The sequence below is a fragment of the Corvus moneduloides genome, chromosome 9 (assembly GCF_009650955.1).
Source record: "Corvus moneduloides isolate bCorMon1 chromosome 9, bCorMon1.pri, whole genome shotgun sequence".
Taxonomy (NCBI): domain Eukaryota; kingdom Metazoa; phylum Chordata; class Aves; order Passeriformes; family Corvidae; genus Corvus; species Corvus moneduloides.
The window spans coordinates 9,655,341-9,668,574 of NC_045484.1; the positions used below are offsets into that span (position 1 = coordinate 9,655,341).

General features: G+C 39.9%; 1 protein-coding gene across 4 annotated transcripts in view; it reads left to right on the top strand.

Moving 5' to 3' along the window:
• The window catches only part of PTPRC (protein tyrosine phosphatase receptor type C), a 61,304-nt gene that overhangs the window by 25,385 nt on the left and 22,685 nt on the right, over positions 1 to 13,234 (top strand). For 2 of the 4 annotated variants that reach the window (XM_032118121.1, XM_032118122.1), the window contains 4 exons: positions 9,745 to 9,771; positions 11,154 to 11,240; positions 12,572 to 12,604; positions 12,826 to 13,047. In XM_032118121.1, coding sequence (XP_031974012.1) covers positions 9,745 to 9,771; positions 11,154 to 11,240; positions 12,572 to 12,604; positions 12,826 to 13,047 — 369 coding nt within the window. Of the gene's footprint in view, positions 1 to 9,744; positions 9,772 to 10,213; positions 10,364 to 11,153; positions 11,241 to 12,571; positions 12,605 to 12,825; positions 13,048 to 13,234 lie in introns of all 4 variants that reach the window. The other 2 variants (XM_032118120.1, XM_032118123.1) reach the window with 2 other exon arrangements.

Consider the following 13,234-nt stretch of genomic DNA (forward strand, 5'->3'; position numbering starts at 1 on the left):
GATGCTTCCTATCAACATTTTGTGTGTAGAGATTACTGTGTTTTAAATTGCACCCTAACAAGTATGTTGCTGATTTAGCTGTTGGTCAGTGAATACTGGCTGTCATAGTATTTTATGAACAACAAAAATGTTATTTTATATATATATATATATATATATATATATATATATAATAGCATATTTGATGATGGATATTCAATTCTGATAAATTTTGGCCTGAATGTCTGGAGGAAAAAGAGAAAGTGAAGATAGTAGCCAAGTAAAATCACTGTCCCTTGAAACAAAGAGAGTTTGCTGGCTGCAGCTGGCAGCCCCGGGAGGGTGAGGAAGCTGCCCAGCAGGCAGAGTTGGTATGGGAACGGTTCTCCACTGAGCTGCATGATTTTTTTCCCTCTGTACTCTCTATCCTTTCAAGAAACAGAAGCTAGTTGTCTATCAGCCAGTGCTGGTTAGGATCTTCTCTTCATGCTGGAAGAAATCTGGGTCATAGGAGATGACTGAGACTAGCAGGATAGTTTAGAGCATTGCTGCTTGGAGATGTGAGTCTGGGACTTCAGCTCATGGAGCACAGGGACTGCTGAGGGTTCTGTTAAGCTCGGAGCAAGAAGTCACAGAAGTACAAATGACAGATCACTGGAAAAGGAAATTTTTGTGCCACATCTTTATCCTGATTTGCGAATCTTTCAAAGGCTGAGGCTGTGCAGGCAGAGTAACTGGGCACAATAAAACCCAGCACTGTGACTGGAGGTACTGAATAATAGCACATGCATTACTCTGCTGTGGTATAAACAGCTGGTTTTCTTTAGGCCTGAACTGCACAAGCATCAGATAATTCAATTAAAAATGAATGTTTAATTTTGTGAGTAGATAAAGGCAGATCCTCACTCAGATCTTCACTCTGACTCCAATGTGCTCATTTGAACCACGGGACCTGTTGTCATCCAAGACAGCAGCTGACTCCCCCAGCCCCACCATCTGGCTCTGTAACAGGGCCACTTCAGTAGCACCAAGCATCACTGCATCACTCAGACCAACACTCCTTTGAGCCACTTGCCATCTCCTAGAAGTATCAGAAATGTTGTAGTCACAGCCCTGTCTGAAAAGTGTGATTTTTGCAGCAGTACTGAATTACCTTGGTGAGGGGAACAACTATGGGAACAGTGCAGCTACCAGCTGTACATTCACCTGTGCCAGAGGTACTCTGTGACTGCAGCTTTGTGGGGCTCTGGATTCTTTCTGTCCCCAGCTGCTACTGCCAGCTACTACCTGAGGGTCACTCAGGTGCTGTCAGTGTCAGTGCAGCCCCAGGAACACCCCCACTACACCTTTGCAGAAGTTATTCAGTGTTGCTCTCTGGTGGGTTGTTGCTCTGTCATTTGTCACACTCTGGTCCTGCTGGCTTGAGTCTGTGTGCCACCACACAGCCCTGCTTGCCCTGCCCTCAGCCCTTGGCCAAGGTGAAGCCAAGGCACTCCTGTGGTACATTTATGTGTCCTTTATCAGTAAAAAATCTGCAGTGCATAGCAATCAACCAAGTGGTTTGTTAGGGTGTTTAACATAGCAGTGGATCAGAGAAGAATACTACTACAAAAAGGAATAACTCACAGGGAGATGTCATTTCTTGGAAGAAATGTTAATTTCTTTTTAAAAATCACTGGCTGAATCTTTTTGAAAATCGCTGATTAGAGTCCTCACTGATATAATGCTCTCAGTAAGTACAGAGCTGTTGATCCAAGGACTTCATGCTAATTGGACTCTGGCAAACAGAAGGTATTTCTGATTTCAATAGTCTCTATGTTATCAGTGGCTAAAATGGGGATTTTAGAATCACAGACTCACAGAAAGACTTGGGTTGGAATAGACCTTAAACATCATTTAGTTGCAGCCTCCCCTACTTTTCATACAATACTAAATTGTTTATGGTTTGAAGTTTGAGCTAATTAAAGACAGTTTAGAGAAGTATTTCCAAGTTGATTCTGTTTATCAGAGCAAAGGACCCATTTTCTATTGCTGGCAAAATTATATAAAAAGTTATGTGCAATCAGGAAGATCTACGAAACCAGATAATGCTTTAATCTTGAAGGAACTCAGATATCTGTCTCTGAGAAGCAGAGAAGCGAGTCAGATATTTAAGTAAGCCGTGGTCCAATGAAGGGCCTCAAATGAAGGAAGGTTGCCCCTGCCTCGCACTCTCACCAACAGTCAGTCAGTTCTCAGCTGTAGCCTCTTTTTATGATCAAAACTTTTGAGAACTGAGCTGCTTTCTGCTGTCCTCCACAGCTCTCTATGACTAATAGAGTTGGCACTTGCAAAAACCATGGAGTAGGAATGGAGAGGACAATATAATAGGTGTAAGTTCTTTGCTCCTTCTGCTTGTCATACACAATATCCATTCAGCAAATCCAGAACCATCCTATCAGTGCCATTGAGCAGAGAAATATGGAGCAAGTGTTTCTGTTCATGGTCCATGTGGGAAAGGAAGATCAAGGAAGGTGCAGCAGGGCTAGGAAAGTCATGACTCAAGTCAGAGGGACTGGCCCTCGGGAGCAGAGAAGTTCAGCATGGGAACAACATGAATTTGGCTCAAGACTTTGTATGTGCACAAATACTGAAAATATATAAAGGGCAGGGCAAATATTAACAGATTTTTTTTGCATGTAGCACAAAATTGCCAAACAAATATCACAGCCAATCTTCCATTCCTTGTGTATAGGTGTTTCTTAATGACTGCGAAGGGTACCCAGCATTTCACAGCTGAAGGAACTATTACCTCAGGGTTTGATATTCTCCTCTCTTGCAGACAATTCACATGGTGACAAATACTCTCTGCAAAGCAGCCTGGACTTCATCCCAAAGATTGCCCCCCCGCCCCCACTGTGTCATATTAATGAACCTGTACAACTGAAAATAACTACAAATGCAAATGTGATGAAAAGGAGTTTAATAGGGATGTTTTCACGAGTGCACTAGAGAAGTGGTTTAGCACTAAGATAAGTCTGATTGCTTGGGCATGTGGGTGCTATGGTAACTCAGTTTGCATTTGGAAGCACTTAAGCTCTAAACAACAGTATGCTGCACCCTCTTCCTTTTGAGCAGGGTTCTGTAGAAGAAAGGCAGAAGTAAACAGCATGAGAGAAACCACAGAGCAGCAAAGGCGTCGTTAGCTTTAGCTGTGCAAGTGGGTTACCACAAAGTCGTCCTGTGAAGGCTGAGAATGTCAATTAAATATGGTGCAGTTGACAGAAAAGTGCTCCTGACTGCTAAACACACAATATTCCTGGGTATTTATTTTAGGTTTGTAGGAACTGTGTTGGCAAAAAGAATTTAATTTTAGTTTTTGGGTTTTTTTGCTTTTGGTTTTAGTTGTACGTCAGGTTTATGGTTTTGAGAAACTCTACATATCATTGGTAACAAGTATTACTTCCATTAAATTAATATTTCATCAGAGAAATTCTTTTTTGCTCTGTGTTTTTATTTTTCTCTGAAAAAATTAAACTCTTATGTTTATTTTGCATTATCACAACAAGAAAAGTTTTTTTAAAATGGTCAGAAACTTTTTTTAAATGGTCAGAAATATTCAGTTTCAGGTTAGTTGAGAAAAAATATTATCTCAGTATTTTTCTTGTGCCTTTTTTCTTTTCCTTTTCTTAAGAAAGGCTCAGTATGTTTGCGCAAGTTATACTTGGTAATAATTAGTTTTTACCTTATAAACTCTGACAAACTTTGATGTTTGTATTTCCTTCTCTTTCCTGAGTTTGCAATATTGTGCTCCTCCTTGTATCTGTCAGTTATATATTCATAATTCCATCTCTTTGTTCTGGTTGCTCCCCTTGTATTTGACTGCTGGCTAATTTGAATTTTTTGCCTTCTCCGTAGCTGTAAATACTGATTAATGCCTATAGTTGACTCTGAACTTGAGGAGGATAGGGATAACTCCAGTCTTGGAAGGTGGACAGCAAGGAGAGGGATCTAGAACAAGCATTAATTTCAGAGGTCAGTTTTCACTAAAAGCATAATACCACATCCTATCACGTTAGCTGTAGTCAGGCCAGCACTTACTCCTGAGCTGTGCTCTGCAGGAAGACCACGCCTTCCCCCGTGCAAGTCAGGTCTCTGCACTGGCAGGTGTTTGGGAACAGCAAGACCTTTGACTGTCAGATATGTGCTTTAACCAAAGGTTTAAGGTGTAGGAAAGAGTGCCAGGATCAGGCTCTTAGGCTGCCATGCACTGTGTGAGGGAATTGCTATGGGAGGCAATTATTAATGAACTTGTACAAAAAGAAATATTTTGAGAAATCAGAGGGAAACTATTTTAATTATTGTTCTGAAGAGACAGAATGGACATTAAATCCAGGTGTCAAAAGGAAACAATTGGCATTTCTCAATCAGAACATGTTAGAATTTCTGTTAAATTAAAATTTACAGTTTCAACATTTTATCCCTAATTTCTGGTGAAAATAAATACTGTAAATGTTGCCTGTGGAAAAGAAATTAAAATGTTTATTTAGTTCTAATTCCTATGATTGCTATAGGGCTATGAAGACTTTTATCAATTAGATAACGAATAACTTAGAAGTGATTTGATGACTTCATCTTCAATGACCACAAGGGTAGGTTTCTATTTTAGGACCCTCTGAAATGTCTCTGTTACCTGAGAAAGTTCTACACTGTAGACTCAAATGAGTAGTTTATTTTTTGACTCAGAGCATGCAAAATTTCACGTATTTTTAATATGAACTCTGTATGGCATTCTTTTACTCAATTTTCAAAAAGCAGCACTTTGTTCAGAAACTAGGAACAGTTTTAGTTTTTTTCTTCCCCAGGGTTAGTGATAAAGAATAAAGTGTAATTTTGTAGTCTCTGATTATGAAAGCACTTCTGCACATGAGATCCCACCTATAAAATTTGAGGGGTCCTCTGTGGTATAGAATTACTCAGATGTTTAAGTGTTTGCTAGTCTATTCTTAGGTCTGCCCAGATTTGTTTGTAAAGCAGCAATGGATCCCTTCACTTTGTGTTTTTGGCAAAAATAACAGTAACATCTCTGGCCCTGATGCTCTTTTACTTTAAGGTCTCTTTAGCTGGTTCTGGCAGCGCAAGGGAACCTTAAAGTAGGTGTGAACTACGTCCTATCCCACTTGAAGTTTAAAAATAAATCAAAGGGTGGCTGGCAGCATTTTGTAAGGCTTCTTGCCTTACTCACCCTTCACCTCCCACCAGGAGCTGTTCTTTTTTTGCAATTCAGTGTTGGCTTGCAGGGGAGCTGCAATGTCTGTGCTATTTGCTAGGAGACCCCCTCAAAGAGCTTTGCTCCATCTGAACAAGTAGACCACATCCTGTTGCTTTCTGTGCAGATGTGAAGAGCCCTGACCCTGCTGAAGCAGTGTTGTTCAGCTGTGAAAAGAGGGAAGACAGAATCTGGTCCTACACTCGTTGCTTGGTGTAAAATGCTGCCTGGTGGGGGTTGCTGGGGTCTGTCCAATATAGTAAAGGCTGGAGAGATCCTGGGAAAAGGGCAGCAGCTCTGCAGAATCACTAAGCATTTTTCCTGGCAGCAAAACCCGGCTGCCAACTGTTTTACAGACATGAGGCTGAGAGGAAGGATTACTTCCTCGGCCTCCTCCCAGCTCTGGCAAAGACACGAGGAGTACAGCTGGATGTGAAGAGCCAGCTGGTATGGTACCATGCTAGATAAAACACCAAATGCACTATTAGCAGAAGAGGCATCCTCCTTCCCACATTGCTCTATGCTGTGTGTATGGAGGAATGCAGTCCTGCAGCAATCCTGTGCTCAGAGCAGACAGCCTGAGCTGCTGCGATGCAAGTGTAGTCTCCCAGCCAGTCCAGCAGGAATACAAAACCAGGTCCATTTTACTCACTGCACAAATTAAGCAGCAGAATGGAATTAAAATGGATGTTCCCTGTCATCAGCTAATGGATTTTTGCCCCTATAAACGTGATAACATTTTTAGGCTCTTAATGCTGATTCAAGAGGATCTCCATCTTATCAGCTGGAGTTTGTGTTATTAATAGCACACGCACACAGGAAATGTGTGCTGGCACTTCCTTCTGCTTGAGAAGATCAGACCCTGGACTTCCCTGAAAAACAGTATATTTTAACATATTCTGGGTCCTACTTGTCTTCTGTTAAGCTGCTTGGTCCTGCCAAGTAAAAGCACTTTCCTAAGACAGCAACAAGCTGTCTCCTTATACAACTGGACTTCTTCTACAGGTGCAACCACAGTTCACTGCACTGAGCACAGAGTCAGTACTGCAGAGGTGGTACAGCAGCTCCTGTACCTCCAGATGTGACCCAGGCTGTCCTAGGGGTTTGAAGGGATAGGCTTTTTTTTGGTGGCCTGGTTTCTTTCCTGGTTTTTCCACTTGCTCTTCTTGTTGGACATCAAAAGGTTTCTTCATAAGGCAGCAGTCGCATGTTCACTTACAGGGCCAGTACGTCTTTGGGTTTTCAGCAGAAAGAGTGGTCAGCTCATTTGCTTTAGGTGTATTTTGTTGGCAGCCTGTCATTCCATCTCAACCCTTCCTTTCAAGCAGAAGCTGCATTCTGTCTGCCAACTGGTAGCCAGAGAGGAAGGAGAATGAAAGCAATTAGCCAGTCTCCCATCTGCCCGTGGGATGAGCTGCTGGTTATATCTTTTTCCAGGGCATGTGATTAAGGCCAGATTTGCTCAAACATTACTGATGGGTTGCAAATCTTTTAGGTAAGTCAGCAGTAACCAACTGGTGGCCAAAGCAGGACAAGGGAAAGGGAGGCTTAAAAAACTTACTTCAGTAGTAGGAACTTTTTCTATGCTTTAATTCTTCCACTTGGGTTATCTGATGTTATCCTTGGGCTATCCTACACATACCATCTTAAAACTGTCTTATGGTTGGATGCAGTTTAAGCTTTGAGAAAAGTTTTGGGATAGTTCTTGTTTAAACTCAGACCGACTTGCTTAGTTTGGCAATCACCAAGCTTTGGTACTGCACACCGTGTGTTTGGGGGATTGGACATCCTTATTACATTTTAAAGATATTTTTGGATTTCAGCTTTCAAGTTTCCAGAGTTATGTTTTAGAATATAAACATGAGCAGACAGTTTTGTCTTTGAGGTTTACTTTGTTAGCCTGAGGTTAACGCGGACATATTTGTTAGCTCTAGGTCAGGTTTTTGAAAATAAATGAATAGTAGCAATATACCTATTAATCTCAGAGCAACAGAGCCTGGTGTGTTGGGATCCTTCTTGATTTTCCTTCATTTTACCAAGTATCTCCCAATAAGGTTTCATGGGGAAATGTATTTGCTTTTCTTTCTGAGAGGATTTTCTAGTGTTCTGGTGCCACCTATTGAATTCTTTTCAACTGCGTCCTCTTCCATTTTTACAATAAAGCATATCAGGGAAGAGAATCACAGGAGAGCAGGAGACCCTTAAAATGCTTAGAAGAGCATAAAACTGCCATGAAGTTCTGTTAAAATAACACTGCTTAGTTGTAGGGGGAAAAAAAAGGCAATCTAGGACTATTACTTTCCAGACTGTTTTAAGACACTGTTCTGAGCAAGGCAGTGGGACCAGGTGATTTCTTAAAATCACTTCTAACCTGGAGTTCTATGATTATGTGTAATATTTAGCATCTCTCACTGCGAGTGAGCAATAAACTTTACACTCTATTTAAGCTACTAGCATTATTCCTAACTTTACAAGGGGGAGGATGGGGAAAATTATTTTCACAGGAATCTTGAGGAAGTGAATGAGGCAACCAGAAACACAACACCAACAAGCTTATGATCCCCCTTTTCTCATATTATCTCACTTTACTTGGAAGAGGCAGTCTTGATGTATATGTTTTTGTTTCTATTATGTTTGCATTAGAGATCAGTAAGCAGCTTGAAAAGCATTTCTTAATGTTTCACTAATCTGAGCAGAGTTTAATTTAGGACTTTTTCTACAACTTCTTTTTATTGTGTTCTTGGAAAAGTTTTTTAAGTGAAAGTTGATCTGTGTTGATGCTCACAGAAGGTTAATTTTTAGCTTGAGGTATATTTGATGTGTTGAACTAAAGTAAGATTAGGGAAAGGAGGGGGAATAATTGATTCTTCATCTGAGAAGCCATTTGAATAAAGAAAAATCACATTATGGAATTTAGAATGACCAACTGCCAGTTTTCAAACACTGAATTGAAAACCATGAAAGAACATTGAAAATTAATTGTTTATGGCAAATATGAATGAGTATAACTGTTAGCTTTTACAGGGTTCCTTGGCAGTTTAATGTGTATAGCTATTGTTTATGCAATTGTTGTAAAGAAATGTTGCAGATAGGAGATTTTGGATGCTGAAGGTACACTGATAGTTCAAAAGATCACCTATATTTTTGTTTCTTATCTGTAACCTCTTTCAGGTTAGGAAGCTTCATCTGCTAATATTCTGTAGCTTTGAAAAGAATGCAATGAAGATATATAGATATAAATGAATCGTCATGCTAGACCTGTTAATGTAGTGGCTTCTACACCCGTGTTATTCAACCTGTTGTCAGTCTGCTACATTTTAGAGACTATATTCTTACAATTAAGAGCAATGTTATTTTGGCAGTTTCATATGATTTCAAGCAAAGTATAGACAGACCCATATCCTCATCTCATGAAGCAGATTTTAGGCAACACCCCTCCCCACTTCTGTAAAGAAATACTACATTACTCTTTTTAGCTGGAGTTCATTTGACTTCTCTTGATACTTTTTCTGTAAGATATCAGCCTATTGGCTTTTTCCAAATTTTAATTTGTGGTAAGAGATCTTGAATAATATACTGTCCACAACAAATTCAGCTGCTCACTAGACAAGTATTTGCAAGACTTTAGCTTTTGTTTACATTCATATTCATATCATGGCTTAGATACACTTCATGACAGTTCTGAGCACAAAATTGCTCACTCTTTGCAGGTGACGTTGCCATCACTGGCTGTGTGTTTTTAATGGCTGTTGTCAGCTTTCTGAACTGTCCATATGGGGTGCAGAATCCATGGTGCCCACTAAGCAACCAACACGTGTGCTGCTGCTTGTCAGGTCGATAGGGAGAAAATCTCTGGAGTCCCAGGAGAACTGCCTATGTTGATCATCTGTGTCAGAGACGAGAGACGTGGTTTTGATTCTGGCACATGAACAGGATACTTATGTATCCCTCATAAGTATTGCACTTTGTCACATAAACCTGGCTTTTTGCTTTAAAGGTTGAAGGAGTTTATTTTCAAAAGAGTAGAGCTGCAGCAGTTGTGAAGTGCCATGTAGGGAAGCTGAAGTAACAGAGAAATTATAAACAGGAAAGTACTATCTGAAAAACACGTGCCACAAAAAAAAGAAATAAATTCCAAGAAACAAACATAGTGGGAAAGAACTGGTAGAAAAAGTAAAAGAAAGAGCAAGGAAGAACCAAACAAGTGGATGGAAGTTTTTGGGTGGCCCTGAGAAACCTAATCTACTGGGTGGCATCTACTGGTGTTTGAACTAGACGGTCTTTAAGATCCTCTCTAACCCAGACCATTCTGTGATTCTGTGACCACATGCTTGATATTTTGGGGGTCTGATTGTTGCTACATCCACTAAATAATACTTAAGAATGTGTAATTTCCTGGGAAAAGCTTAGCTGATGTTTGGGAGGAAGGAATGTGTCTTTTTGTATTTTTGGCCAATGACGTGTTTAGTTCCTTGAAAGTTTAATTTATAGTTTTTCTATCTCTTTCTCTTTTTCAGGACAGACGATAACAATGACCACACCTGGTAAGAAACCTAATTCACTTGAGAGAACTGCATTGATTTTTTTTCCCTGATAATTTCTTTTTTCTTTTTCTCACACACAGTTACCTCACAGAGTGTATAATGCCACTTCATTCATGCAACAAAATGAAATATGCTGTCTTAATAGGCAATAATATCCGACAAGTCTGGTTTTGAGTCATGTATTTGAGTGCATTTTAAAACACAGCATTTAGCATGAAAGGTGCAGACATAACCAAAAAGGAATATACTCACTGGATGTTCATCTGACACCTGTGAATCCCCTGCACTTTAAATGTTTGCTGTCTCTTTGCTTCCTTAAAAATTCCCAGCACTCCAGTATGAGAGTGCTCCAGCACTGCAGCCCAGTGTTGGGGACAGCTCTGTCCCTCCTTGGCCAGGCAGACGTGAAGCATTAACGACCCTGCTGTACCTCTCACCACAGGTGCCACAGGTGCCACCCTTGCAAACAGCACGCACTTCTCCACGCACACAGCGCCCAGCCCCAGCACGGCACCGAGCACCCCAGCACTCAACAGCAGCACTGCTGCCCTCACCGCACGCACTCCCTCTGCCTTCGGGAATGGTTCAGCAGGTTTGCACTCTTCCTTTGGAAGCCACTCTCTGCTCTCAGAACTCTGGGGGAAAACGAAGTCATTCAGCATCAGGGTAGCCTTTTTCAGCTCATGGTTCCTCAAATCAAAAAGGTGTCTGCAATTTGGCACAGCAGCAATACCAGGATTATTTGCAGGATCTCAGGACCAGGTCTGGTATATGGAGGCCAAGTCTTGCAGTCGTCACAGTAGCACCAAAATGCCAGCTGCTGCCAACAAGGCTGTCCCCAAAGCAAGAGCAATAGGAATGAGCCTAAAAGAGAATATATAAACCTGTCAGTGGTTTAAAAACATGGAGATAAATAATGATATATGGTAAGAAATATAGTGAGCAAGATACATGATCTTGCAAATGAGCACTACCTAGAGTTGCTGTTTGTGAAACAGCACAAGAACTGTTCATAATTGTTTTACTGTAATAATATACCAAAATGTTCTTGTTTTTCCCAGTTCACAAACTGTAACATTTTTATGTTGACTTCATCTTGGATTATGACTAAATAATGACCAAAAAAATTGTCACTGTACATTGCAAAATTCATTTGTAAGGGGTATACTCCTAAAAATTTGCTTTCTATTTACATACTCATTTTTTTGTTTTATTTACTATTTTGACATGACTTTTCTTTTAGCTGTCTTCTCTAAATAACAAAAATCCCCTAAGAAAAAAAGGTGGAGAAGGGCTGTAGTGTAAGACATTTCTGAAGACAAAGCCATATGAAAGAATGAACTTCAGTTTTTAATGCTGATATGTTGTTTATTTTCTTACAGATGATTACAATTCAACATCCTTGCACAGCACCACCTCATCAGTCAGCATGCCAACAAGCACTGGGATCAGGCCCACTCACACAATAGGTGACAAACTTGCACACAGTTACCTCAATTATGATACATCAGGCACAGAAAATGGGTTAGAATGAGACGATTCATTTAGAATGTATCAAACCTAAGCATAAAAATTAGGCATACAACTGCATTAAACTTAAGGATGTTTTTAGGAATCTTTCTAACTATTTATGAGTAATATTAAAGATACCAGGTTTGTTACTTGTCAAGCAAGTGAAAAATTGAAATTATTTCCACACAGTGGCACATAGTAGGGGGATAAATCTGTCAATTATTCTATCAGTACTCCTTTTGTTATTCACAGAAATTCACCCAAGCAGCTCAAAGATGTGAATACATCCAAGATCTGTGTGCTTCTCTGTTTTCCAGTGTCTTCCCTTTTGTTTCACACAGCAGTAATACTTTCTTGGGATGCAGTAGTTCAAACACTTAGAGAGGGTTTAATTGCCATTGGGATGTAAGGAATTACTCGGGTCAGTAACATATAGGTATGTGCTTGTGCAAAGTACATCCAGACCCTTACCATCTTTTTCAACTGTCCTTCAAGTAGCTGTAGGCTGCTGTCTGCTCTTTGACAAACTGAGCTTAGCTTTTACTTGTGGGTGTTCTGCCCAGTCCTGGTGACTGTCCAGTGGCCCTCTCAGTAGGGCCACTATCCAGCCAGGTGACTCCCAGCCTGGAGGGAGGCAAATCTAGGGCCTGCCTTCTCTAAAAAAGAAATTAGATATTTGTGTGTTTTGGTAACATCTTTACCTTAGGATATTTTAAGTAAGTGTTTTCAGGATGAAGTTCTTTGCTCAAGCTTCTGTACAGAAAACACCAGCTAAAATTTTTTGGGGGTATCTCAGTGTACAAATAGTCATTAAACAATCTGTACTGTTGTATAAATCTCTTTCCAAAGGTAAGAGTGGCAGTGCAAAAAGCAGGTAAATTTTGTTTCTTTGGTGACATACGGCTCAGTTACCCATTCCACAGTATACATATCCTGGAAAACTTCTGCAGCTTAGCATACTGCTATGAGAATGTGTGATTATGGAATATTCTTGTGCAACTTTGTACTCAGAAATGTTACTAATAACCAGTTTAAATTCTAGTTCATTGATGTCATATGAAAATTGTGAAAGACACATGATGCCTAAAATAACTAATTAGAGAATGGGGTTATGTGTAGCTGATAATTTCTTCCCTATTTCAAATGTGAGAGGAGTGCTAAATACATGTGCTTGTATTGAATGTATTGAACAAAGAGTTTGGGGCAGTATTGGTCACCCTTCTCCAATGCTCGGTGGGAAAAAACCCAACCTGCTAAGAGACCTTCATGTTGTTTTCTTTTCTTGTAGAAACTATCACAGTGATACCTGAAGAACCTTGTGGTAAGAACCAAACCCCTTATTCTTCTTCAGTCTTGAAATGTGACCAAACAGTAAACTCAAATACAGAAAACTGGTAAAGCTGATAAAGCAGCAAAAAAATAAAACTGATCAATTAGCATCTTGGGTTATTTAATAAAATGTCTTCCAGTTCTGGAAGTAGGATTAAAGTTATTTAACAATTCTGGTCTTTGCACCTCCATTTACAGTGGCTTTTCTTTTAGATATTATTAAAGATATAAAAGACTCTAAGTGCGACTCTGAAATGGCTGAAGTTGAACTGAAAAATTTCACAAAAGACAGAGAATATTTTATATTGGGGGATGGCAAAAGCATAACTGTGAATTCCAGCAACCGTTCAGTACAGCTTCGGAAATGCAAGAGATACACTGTTCAAGTTAAAAACGGCAGGTGTTCAGACAGTAGTTCTTTTTCTGTTCCGAAAGGTAAGTGTACAAGGGTTTCAGTAGTTTATTTTCTTTTTTTTTAAATTTTTTTTTTGATATGCAGTAATTAATCTTCCCCAGGTTTCTTTGCCTATTCTTGTTGCTTCTCAGAGAATCAGACAGAAAGTTTTGATATTTCGTCCATGGTTTGCAAGATATTTTGAAATTGCTCATTAAAACTTCTCAG